Source organism: Hippoglossus stenolepis, chromosome 13 (genome assembly GCF_022539355.2).
Source record: "Hippoglossus stenolepis isolate QCI-W04-F060 chromosome 13, HSTE1.2, whole genome shotgun sequence".
NCBI classification, from domain to species: Eukaryota; Metazoa; Chordata; class Actinopteri; order Pleuronectiformes; family Pleuronectidae; genus Hippoglossus; species Hippoglossus stenolepis.
Genome location: NC_061495.1, coordinates 124,276 through 135,791, shown reverse-complemented (window position 1 = coordinate 135,791; position 11,516 = coordinate 124,276). Strand labels below are relative to the sequence as shown.

General features: G+C 43.4%; 2 protein-coding genes across 9 annotated transcripts in view; one reads left to right on the top strand and one right to left on the bottom strand.

Moving 5' to 3' along the window:
• LOC118120114 (abl interactor 2-like) overlaps positions 1-11,516 on the bottom strand; it is an 882,953-nt gene that overhangs the window by 765,209 nt on the left and 106,228 nt on the right. The gene's annotated exons all lie outside the window — the stretch shown is intronic.
• Positions 664-10,505, top strand: epc2 (enhancer of polycomb homolog 2 (Drosophila)). 3 transcript variants are annotated; one of them, XM_035174153.1, is made up of 14 exons: positions 664-1,058; positions 2,439-2,598; positions 3,272-3,417; positions 5,640-5,846; positions 5,914-6,062; positions 7,000-7,129; positions 7,225-7,437; positions 7,524-7,607; positions 7,720-7,853; positions 8,239-8,507; positions 9,009-9,127; positions 9,298-9,445; positions 9,631-9,868; positions 9,947-10,505. In XM_035174153.1, the coding sequence occupies exons 1-14, from the start codon at positions 906-908 to the stop codon at positions 10,014-10,016; spliced, it is 2,220 nt and encodes a 739-aa protein (XP_035030044.1). In that variant the 5' UTR covers positions 664-905; the 3' UTR covers positions 10,017-10,505. The 3 variants fall into 3 exon arrangements, with proteins under 3 accessions (XP_035030044.1, XP_035030043.1, XP_035030045.1); XM_035174152.1 differs by having other exon boundaries at positions 9,006-9,127; XM_035174154.1 differs by having other exon boundaries at positions 665-1,058; positions 7,234-7,437; positions 9,006-9,127.

The following is an 11,516-nucleotide window of genomic DNA, read 5'->3' as shown; positions in this document are numbered from 1 at the left end:
GAATTACTTGATCATCTAAAAACATTTTCTGTTTCCATTTGAATGATGTTGAATGAGGCAGTATTTGATATCACCGCGGTAACAGCTGTCATAATAATGCTGTATTTGATATCACCGCGGTCACAGCTGTCATAATAATGCTGTATTTGATATCACCGCGGTAACAGCTGTAATAATGATGCTGTATTTGATATCACCGTGGTAACAGCTGTAATAATGAGGCTGTATTTGATATCACCGCGGTAACAGCTGTCATAATGAGGCTGTATTTGATATCACCGTGGTAACAGCTGTAATAATGAGGCTGTATTTGATATCACCGCGGTAACAGCTGTAATAATGAGGCAGTATTTTATATCACCGTGGTAACAGCTATAATGAGGCAGTATTTTATATCACCGTGGTAACAGCTGTAATAATGAGGCTGTATTTTATATCACCGTGGTAACAGCTATAATGAGGCTGTATTTTATATCACCGTAGTAACAGCTGTGTAATTTTCTGTGGAGAATGTTTAATTAAAATTAATCTCACACACACACATATATATGTATATGTATGTATATATATACATATATGTGTTTTAAAACTTTATTTGATTCTGTTTCTTGACAAAGTGCGCGCGCACCTTCACTTCTCGCGTGTTGTTGTTTTTTTTGTGTGCCGCGGTGGCTGATGGGATTGCTCCACCGCTGGTGTGGACATGTCCGCCATGTTTTCCGCGGCTCAGGGAGCGGAGCAGCTCAGAGAACCGGCCTATATGTCCCGTTAACGCCGCCGGTGACCGGAGCCCCGGACATCGATGAGCTCTCCCGCAGCGGACTCACGGATTCACGCCGGTATCGTTGCGGGTTTGTGGCGGGAACTCACGGCTCCTTGGGATCGTCGCTGATTTGGCGCAAACAATGAGTAAACTCTCGTTCCGGGCGCGAGCGCTGGACGCCGTCAAACCGCTGCCGGTTTACCGCCACAGGGACTTACCGGACCTGAGCGACTGCGTGTCCATCAACCGGGCGGTGCCGCAGATGCCCACCGGCATGGAGAAGGAGGAAGAGCTGGTACGACATCTTTTATCACCCGTTCCTGTTAGCATTAGCACATAGCCCCGTGCCATGGCGCCATTCACGACCTGTGTACGTACACTTCTGTCCGTACGCTGCGTACGTACAGTGGGCCACACACATTTATGTACGCTGCTTACGTATGCATTACGTACAATATAAGACATTAGCGTAGCGCCAATCAGACCTGGCCGCCTTGTGCGGAGATGACGTCAATGTTTTTACGTAACTCCTATGGCAACGGGCGACGCAGCTACATTAGCTTTAGTCTGTTTACAGAAATACTAGAGACAATGTATCCAGATTACATCCCAACACCGTGTATCCAGAGTGTCAGTAGTTGTCAGTGTCAGTAGAGTGTCAGTGTGTCAGTAGAGTGTCAGTGAAGTGTAGTGTCAGTAGAGTGTCAGTGTGGCAGAGTGTCAGTAGAGTGTTAGTGTCAGTAGAGTGTCAGTAGAGTGTCAGTGTGGCAGAGTGTCAGTAGTGTGTCAGTAGTGTGGCAGAGTGTCAGTAGAGTGTCAGTAGTGTGGCAGAGTGTCAGTAGTGTGTCAGTAGAGTGTCAGTGTGGCAGAGTGTCAGTAGTGTGGCAGAGTGTCAGTAGTGTGGCAGTGCTGGCTCTCTTCAGTCTAAAGCTGTTGATCAGATCTATCACTGACTGGACCGGCGCAGGGAAGCTTTGCTGGAAGCAGGTAAACTGCGCCAGATGCTAACCACCACCCCCCCCCAAAAAAATGGCCCCTCATAAATGTTGAATGCAGTAATTGTAAGTCGCTGTGTCTGACTGTCACTTTAGGGTCACGTGATCCGTGATGTTTTACAAAGCTGGGTGAAGTTGGACAAAAATTCTAACCATTCTAATTTATTGTGTCAGGACCAGCATCAAGTCCGAGGCTACTGAGTCCAAACAACAAGTGTACCTGGCTTGCTTGTGTCAGATTTAATGGGAATCGTTTGCTTCTGTCTGCTTGGCCCAGCTGAGCAATCCTACTTCAAACTGATGTTAGGACCACCTACCTTATTAGCATACAGAGACAGAAATAAATAAATGCATAAATAAATACATGTTAAAATACATAAATAGCCTTTTTCATCACCGATATGTCTTTTCATTTAATTATTTATTCCTGCATTTATTTATTCATTTAGTTCTACTTATGTCATGTTTTGTCCCTCATACTTTCGACCACTTCTGCTGTCTCTCCTTGAAGCAACAAACTGTGAACATTTGATGTTAAACAAAAACCTGTGTAAAACTGACTTCACATGAAACAGCAGCACAACCTCTCTGTGGTATGAACCTTAGCGTAGTTTAAGATCCGCCAGTCAACCAAGAGAAGAAGATAAGTGTATTCACATGACATGTTGCCTGTGTTTCAGGAGCACCACCTCCAGAGGGCGATCTCTGCTCAGCAGGTGTTCAGGGAGAAGAAGGAGAACATGGTGATTCCTGTTCCTGAAGCTGAAAGTAACAACACGTACTATGATCGACTGTATAGAGGAGACGTCAAAGTTCCTAAACAGCTGATCCACATCCAGCGTAAGAACCGTGCGTGCGTGCGTGCGTGTGTGTGTGTGTGCGCGTGTGCGTGTGCGCGTGCGCGTGGTAACAGTGTATGTGTATTCATGATTGTGGGTGTAGCACAGTGTGTATTGGAGCTGGGCGATATGACTTCAAATCTATATTACGATTATTTCAAACTTTTAGCTTGATTACGATTAATGAATGATTATTTTATATAACTCCTGCGTATGTGAATGTCTCCTCGTCGGATCATGAATCCGGATCGTTCAGGTCACCTTAACCCTGATGTCCTGGCTGTTCGTTACGTCTCGTGTTGTGTGTGAACAATGTTGGACTTTTTTTCAGTGTGTTTAAATATGTTTGTCCTAAACATCAGAGCAAACACAAGTCCTGAAGCCTGTGTGTCCTGATTAGTGTTGGTGTTTATTGTGAGGGCAGGTCAGTGGGGGGGTGAGGAGGGAGAACAAGCTGCAGGGTAATAAAGCACGAAATGTAGCAGAAACCCACAGTTTGTGAATGCACGCATTGGGGAAAGTATTAACAGAATGAACTGAAATGAGAAACGTGAAGTGAGTTAAAGGTTATAAATGTCAGTTTTGATATATTTGCCCAGCCCTAGTGTGTATATGTATTCATGTATGTGTGTGTCATAACGGTGTATATATGTATTGCTGTGTGTGTGTTACAGCTCTGTCTCTGGACCTGGAGGAACCTGACTATGACCTGGACTCTGAAGACGAGACGCTGATGAACAGACTGAACAGAAAGATGGAGATCAGACCTCTGCAGTTTGAAACTATGGTGGACCGACTGGAGAAGGCCAGTACTCACCAGGTAACACACACAGACACACACACACACACACACACACACACACACACACACACACACACACACACACACACACACACAGGGGCCCGTGACATTAACTCGGGCTTAACAACCCTAGCCCTTGTTCAGTGACTCAATGTTAAATTGTTCTACAAAGTTTGTTAAGAAGTTACGAAGAGATTAAGTTATTATTATGTAGACTTATTGTAAGTCGCTTTGGATAAAAGTGTCAGCTAAATGATGTGAAATGATAAGAGACGTGATTTTTGTCACATGTAGAATCTTAATTTGTAATATGATTGACATGTAAGTTAATAAGTTAAAACAGTGAGGATACGTTCAGTAAATGGCTCATAACTCACTGATGGTGAATTTAAAAATACTGTGTGTGATGCTGTTGTGTTAGTCTGTGTGTGTGATGCTGTTGTGTTACTCTATGTATGATGCTGTTGTGTTAGTCTGTGTGTGATGCTGTTGTGTTAGTCTGTGTGTGATGCTGTTGTGTTAGTCTGTGTGTGATGCTGTTGTGTTACTCTGTGTGTATGATGCTGTTGTGTTACTCTGTGTGTATGATGCTGTTGTGTTAGTCTGTGTGTGTGATGCTGTTGTGTTACTGTGTGTGTGATGCTGTTGTGTTAGTCTGTGTGTGTGATGCTGTTGTGTTACTCTATGTATGATGCTGTTGTGTTAGTCTGTGTGTGATGCTGTTGTGTTAGTCTGTGTGTGTTGCTGTTGTGTTAGTCTGTGTGTGATGCTGTTGTGTTAGTCTGTGTGTGATGCTGTTGTGTTACTCTGTGTGTATGATGCTGTTGTGTTACTCTGTGTGTGTGATGCTGTTGTGTTACTCTGTGTGTATGATGCTGTTGTGTTAGTCTGTGTGTGTGATGCTGTTGTGTTACTGTGTGTGTGATGCTGTTGTGTTACTGTGTGTATGATGCTGTTGTATTACTCTGTGTGTGTGATGCTGTTGTGTTAGTCTGTGTGTGTGATGCTGTTGTGTTACTCTGTGTGTGTGATGCTGTTGTGTTAGTCTGTGTGTGTGATGCTGTTGTGTTAGTCTGTGTGTTTGATGCTGTTGTGTTACTGTGTGTATGATGCTGTTGTGTTACTCTGTGTGTGATGCTGTTGTGTTAGTCTGTGTGTGTGATGCTGTTGTGTTAGTCTGTGTGTGTGATGCTGTTGTGTTACTCTATGTATGATGCTGTTGTGTTAGTATGTGTGTGTGATGCTGTTGTGTTAGTCTGTGTGTTTGATGCTGTTGTGTTACTCTGTGTGTATGATGCTGTTGTGTTAGTCTGTGTGTGTGATGCTGTTGTGTTTGTCTGTGTGTGTGATGCTGTTGGGTTACTCTGTGTGTGTGTGATGCTGTTGTGTTAGTCTGTGTGTGTGATGCTGTTGTGTTACTCTGTGTATGATGCTGTTGTGTTACTCTGTGTGTATGATGCTGTTGTGTTACTGTGTGTGTGTGATGCTGTTGTGTTAGTCTGTGTGATGCTGTTGTGTTAGTCTGTGTGTATGATGCTGTTGTGTTACTCTGTGTGTATGATGCTGTTGTGTTACTCTGTGTGTATGATGCTGTTGTGTTACTGTGTGTGTGTGTGTGTGTGTGTGTGTGTGTGTGTGTGTGTGTGTGTGTTGTGTGTGTGTGTGTGTGTGTGTGTGTGTGTGTGTGTGTGTGTGTGTGTGTGTGTGTGTGTGTGTGTGTGTGTGTGATGCTGTTGTATTAGTCTGTGTGTGTGATGCTGTTTTAGTCTGTGTGTGTGATGCTGTTGTGTTAGTCTGTGTGTGACACACAATCCAAAGGTTTGTGCTGCAGGACACGCCCCTTTTAGGCTCAAGTTCTAAACGAGCTTCGTAGAACGTTTTTCAAGAGGCTGCAGGAAAAGTTCCAGGAATTGTCCAGAGCAACTGACATTTGTGTTATCGGCTGAGGGGAAGAGCGGTCGTCCGCCAACCGGAAGGTCGACGGCTTGATCCCAGTCTTCCCCATCTGCATGCCGAAGTGTCTTTGGGCAAGATAATGAACCCCGGATGGAAAAAGTGCTTCCCATAGATGCACTGTATGAATGTGTGTGTGAGTGTCGAGGCGAGTTTGACTCTTGTTGAGTGAAGAACAGAGGATGTTGCACCTTGTTAACGTCTATGAGACAAATAAAATGTAATTGATGACACTTGAAGACGTCATAGTGTTGATTCTCTTGTTCTGAATGTGGTTCTGGTTCCAGCTGGTGTCTCTGTCGGAGGCAAAGCTGCTGCTGAACGAGGATGACTACCTGCTGAAGTCTGTGTACGATTACTGGTTGAGGAAGAGGAGGAACTGTCTGTGTCCTTCACTGATTCCTCACATCAAACAGGAGAAAAGAGACGGATCCACCAACAACGACGCATACGTGGCGTTCAGACGCAGGACTGAGAAGATGCAGACCAGGAAGGTGAGTCCACACCTTTATCTTCAGATTGTATTTGAAAATGTTTCTGACAAAGTTTTTGTTTCCTTAGAATCGTAAGAATGATGAGGCGTCGTACGAGAAGATGCTGAGACTGAGGAGAGAATTCAGTCGCACCGTCTCCATCCTGGAGATGATCAAGAGGAGAGAAAAGTCCAAGAGAGAGCTGCTGCACCTCACCCTGGAGGTGGTGGAGAGGAGGTGAGGACGGGTTCACGTCGGTACATCACTACCTGTTTCAAATTCGCGTCAAAGTTTAAAATAAGTGGCGACAAATTAAACACCACAGTCGAGGTCACTGATACCAGTTAAATGACGCCTGTCAGACTGGTGATTAGTGATGTCACGAGAACCAAAACTTTGGTACCAAGTCGATGCCAAAATTCTAAAAACGTCTCAGTACTATTTTTTTTTTTATTATTTTTTTACAGTACCAGAGATACAGAACAATACCGACCTGCCTCTGGCGCACATTGTCCGGTGTCCTCGACTGTACCGCATGTCCTCGCTCCCCCGCCGACCTGCTCACTTTACATATTAACAATAAACAACAACACTAATCTGAAATTATTAGGACACGTACAGGACTGAAGTTTACTTTGTGTTTGTTGATTCTCTAGAGCCAGGACATCAGGGTTAAAGTGACTGATCCGGATTAATGATCCGACATCATGATTAATAACTAAATAAATGTGATCGTCTGTTAGTGCGTGAAGAGCGACGGAAACACACACACACACACAGACAGAAGTTCCTGTCACAGATTATGAAACAACGCAGTGTTTTAACTTCTTTGTTGCAGGAGAAGCGACGCCCCGTTTATCCAGGAATATAAATATAACTCATCAGGTTCCTGTGTCGGGCTGAACCGCACAGCTCACTGCAGTAACTCTAATCTGTTAACATGGGTAAGGGTTAGCTAAATAAGTGCGTGATGTGTCAATGAGTAATCGTGTAAAATAATCGTGATTAGGGTTTTGCCATAATGCAGCAGCCCTACTCTGGAGTGTATAAGACACATATTTAAACACATGGGTTAGGGGGCGTAACGTGACACTGCGCCAGTCATGGTATCGGTACCGACTGCTAAATGTTGGGTATCGGGACATAGGGTGATGAGGGTGTTTGCTGTGTTCAGGTATCAGATGGGAGACTTCAATGGAGACATCCTCCGAGAGATTTCACTCCCTCTGGTGGAGAAACCAGTGTACAGCACTCCAGTGACTCTGACTAATGGGAACAGACACAAAACTGAGGCCAAGATAAAGGTAGTGAGTCTACATACATGTGACCCTACACCCACGTGTGTCAGTCATTGCCATATTAACACATTTAAAAGCTGAAGAGATGAGTTCCTCTGTTGGTGTTTCAGGTGCAAAAGAAGCAGGAGTCTGTCAGAGAAGAGTTTCCCATCGACCTGCTCAGACCAAAGAAGAAGAACGTCAGACGGGACAGATTCTGTCCTCCGCAGAGACGTCTCACTCGACCTCCCGGTCCCTACACTGTCAACCAGGCCGACATCAAACAGTACGACTTCCACAGCTCAGGAGAAGACGACGGTCCACCGCCTCCACTAGTCAGTGTCACGTCTGTTTAAATGTTCCATCTCAGTCCAGTTGTGATGTCAAATCTGTTTTATTAAATCTGATTGGTTCTCCTCAGTCGCCTCCGTCCTCGCCTGATGAAGAGAATAATCCTGATGGACTTTTTGTCTTCAGGAGAAAAGCAGGATGTCAATATCTCCTTGTGAGTTTCTTCTCTTTAACTTTCCTCCTGGCGTTTTTTAATGTCTGTAAATAATGTTTACAAATGGACCTTTGTCCCCTGATTCAATTGTTTCCCGTGTTTGTTTCTAAAGCCTCATACGGAGCAGACGGGCGGAGACGATCATCCAGAGCTCCTCCCTCTGTGTGTATGTCACTCCCTGACGGAACTGTCACTGCCTCCTCATTGGACGGGACTGGGCCGTCGCAGGATTGGACGAGGGGGCAGGTAAATACCGATCCACCAATAAACTACTGACACGTCACCTCCACCTTTTGTGGACGAGACGGAGGTGGTGGACCCCTGAAATTCAGTTTGAGTTTCCGATATCTATATTTATTAATTTTAGTTGAAAGCTGTCGCATTACGTCTGAAAATGTAGTTAATTATGAACCAGGTGAAAACACCTGAAGACAAAATATTAACTTAAATTATTAGATTTATTCTAAAACTCTAGATATTAATTGTTTTCATAATATTTTGATATTATTTCGATTTATCGTCCTACAAAGATATATTTAAGATTTGATTATTGATAAATAACAGACCTGTTCTCTAGCGCCACCTTCAGCTGGTTACGCTGTTAAATCTTATCTTCATCCATTGTGATCAGGATCGTTCTGGACCGAGCCTCGTCACTTTTAGACCCGGTCCTGAAACAGCTGGACTCCAGAACGAGTCTCCACAGAGACCTAGTACCACTGGACCGGAAACCTCCCCTGAGCATAGGAACTGCCCCCCCCTCGCTGACTGAAGTCCTAAACAACATTCAGAACCTGCGGCGGTTCTGCTTCAGACCCAGACCCTGTCACGACCAGAGGGAAGGAGTCCCACTGGACGACAACAGACTCACCTGCCGCCTGACATCTGCCTGTGGATCAGGTCTCAGTTCATCTACTAACACATACGTTCACTGGAGCTTCATGTATTCATCATGTTTTCATCATTGATTACATGATCCACTAGAACATCAATCCCTAGAGTTCATCACTCCACCATCAGTCTCCTCGTGAAACCACATCTAAATTGACAAGATCCAGATTTTCATTTGGATCAAATCACACACTTATAAACATCAGTCTGATTATTTTCATCATGAATTATTCTCAAAAAACCTTTTATCTCACAATGTTTAAGAACGACATACAAACTCTGTGGATTCTTCTCTGACACATAAAACAACATCCGTCTTTTTGCATAATCCTGCGAACTATTTAACCAACCAACTCATTTGACGTAGGTGACGATCACATGTTCAATGATTCATAGTTTAAAACGGACGTTAGAAACTTTGTTCATCTGGAATCAGTGTCATAACGTTTCTGTCAGCACTTTAAATTCTACATTAAAATGTTAACATGTTGTTTCTCTGTGCACCAGCAGGAGGCATCACAGAGGAGCAGTACCACAGTCATCAACAGCAGCTGGTCCAGATGCAGAAACAACAGCTGGAACAAAACAACACTGCTTCATACAGACACACTGCACACAACACAACACAGGTGACTCAGGGTTAGCATTAGCTTCATAACAAACCAGGGTTAGCTTCATAACTTATCATTGTTAGCATTTAGCTTCATAATATGTTGTCATTAGCCTCATAATCAATGGCTTTGACCTTTTAATCTAATTTATACCTGTTGTTTGATTTGTTTTTGTCTCTGGTTTCTAGGCGACTCGATCATATGACTCCAGTTCAAAGACTCTGGATTCTGCGAGCGCTCATTTTGCAGCGTCGGCAGTGATCAGTGCTCCGCCTCCTCACATAAGCACTGAGATCAAACCCTACAGGACCGTTGTGAATGGAGTCCATCCTTTAGGTGAGCGCCCCCTCCTGTCAGAGCTGAGACATCACTCAGATCGATCTGAAATAAATCATCACGAGAGCATAATCAGGAAAATAACCCTAACTCTTGATGAACAAGTGACTTTCAGATATAATTATAAAAATGTATTTAAGTTTTGACACAGAAACATGTTGAAAAATATGTATTTATTGTTTCAGGTCCTTCCAGGCCTCCGTACTCTTCCTCCTCGTCTCTCAGCAGGTCGGGGCTGTCAGCTCGAGGGTCATTTTCTTCTTCCTCCTCCTCTTCCTCCTCCTCCCATCAGTCCCTTCCCAACCCAAGGAGCCAGGTTGGGGCCGTCTCTCCTGCCCCCCCACACACTGCTCGACCCTCTGCCTTAAAACTCGCCACAGTCGCCGCCAGCCTGGACAGAGTTCCCAAAGTGTCCACTGGCAGGTAAACACACACACGCACACGCACACAAAGGGTGACGATAAACAACTTATAACTGTTATAAAAACTAATAATCCTCAGAGACTCAAACGAATCGGAGAGACGTCTGAACGGTTTGTCGGAGACGACGCTGCCCATGGAGGTCACATGACATCATATCCCATCAGCCCCAACTGCACCCTGTGTCTGACCAGTGAATGTGACCTGCAGTGACCTCTACAAGATGATGACATCATCGTCTCTGAGTCCAATCAGAACATTTTACTGTTTATATTATAATTATTGTTATTGATGTAACTGTTGTACAGTTTGTAAATTGTCTCATGTAAAATAGTTTGTTTCAATTTACTTTCTCATGTGACTCCAGAATCATTTCTGATTGGTCCAAAAAAAGTCCTGTATCTTCCCTCTGATTGGTCCATGATGAGTCTGTATCTTCGCTCTGATTGGTTATTTATTTCTCACAGTTCTTGTTTCTTTTAAAAAAGTTTTTTTTTAAGATGAGACATTGATTTGTTTTCACAGATTGAAGCAATGTTTGTTTATATTTTTACATGTGGCTCCTTGGCCTTTAAATCACTGACACTCATTCAAATAAAAATATGCATCTCGTAAAATAAAAGCGAATCTTCCGCCGTAACAAAGTTTTTTTTATCGTGAAATGTTGGTGAGGTCACAGACGAGCGTGAACCGATGTTTTACTTGTTTATTCTTCAGACGTCGTCTGACAAAAACAAACAGACGGATGAAGTTTTTAACGATAACGAAGTAATAATGGCTGTCTTTGTGAGACTTTGGGGAATCAAACGTTCCTGAGTAACAACATTTCGCTGTTGTATAATATAATAAGACTTATTATAATCATTGTTATATTTTCATTATTATTATCAGTTCAGACAACATTGTTATTAGAAATAAAGACAAAGGGTTATTCCATCAAAGTAGCCAAACTCATCCTGGTGTCAGTGAAAAGGTCCAGTTTGAATTAGCTTCAACTTCCACTTGAGGCTCAAGTCATTCCACTAACACATCGAGGCTAATTCTAGGGTCCGTGTACCAAGTGAGCAACAGCTTTTCATTTTGAAATCAGGAAACAAACCGTTTCTCAAAAGGGAAAATGGATAAACGAGCCGTTAGCGGATTTTCTTTGGTGGACTTATAAATGGAAATAAGGAATTGTGTGGAAATCTTATTCTCATTTTTGTGTTGAATTTTTTTTGGTGTTTGATCCGGAAGTAGTAAGCTGCTTGCTGCCCACCTAGAAGTCAAGGACACGAGCTCCAGTTGCTCAGCCAGGTGAGTCTTAACTCCGCCCAATCACAGAACTGCAGCACATGTGGAGGAGCCAATCGAAATCGGAGAGAGGATATTGAGGGGATCCACAGGAGAGGCATCTCCGCTGATCATGTTCTAAATGAAACAGATTTAATCATGTTTTATACGAAACATTCTCGTCTGAGTGAATTCTGTCTCTGACAACTTAAGCAACAAGCTGAAAAACTAGTTTGAGTCAGACTGTGGATATGAAGCTGTATAATATCAGATCTATCATAGATACATTTACTGTGAATGAGCCTGATGAAGTTTCCGACCTGATGAACCTGATCATGGACATTCAGAGCTGATAAGGTTTATATTGTTATTACCAGAA

Excerpts from the sequence above, each read along its gene's own strand:
- epc2 (XM_035174152.1), top strand. The coding sequence starts at position 906 with ATGAGTAAACTCTCGTTCCGGGCGCGAGCGCTGGACGCCGTCAAACCG. Across the intron at positions 7,130-7,224 it reads AAACTGAGGCCAAGATAAAG|GTGTTTCAGGTGCAAAAGAA; the intron begins GTAGTGAGTCTA and ends GTTCCTCTGTTG. Across the intron at positions 8,508-9,005 it reads GACATCTGCCTGTGGATCAG|CAGGAGGCATCACAGAGGAG; the intron begins GTCTCAGTTCAT and ends TCTGTGCACCAG.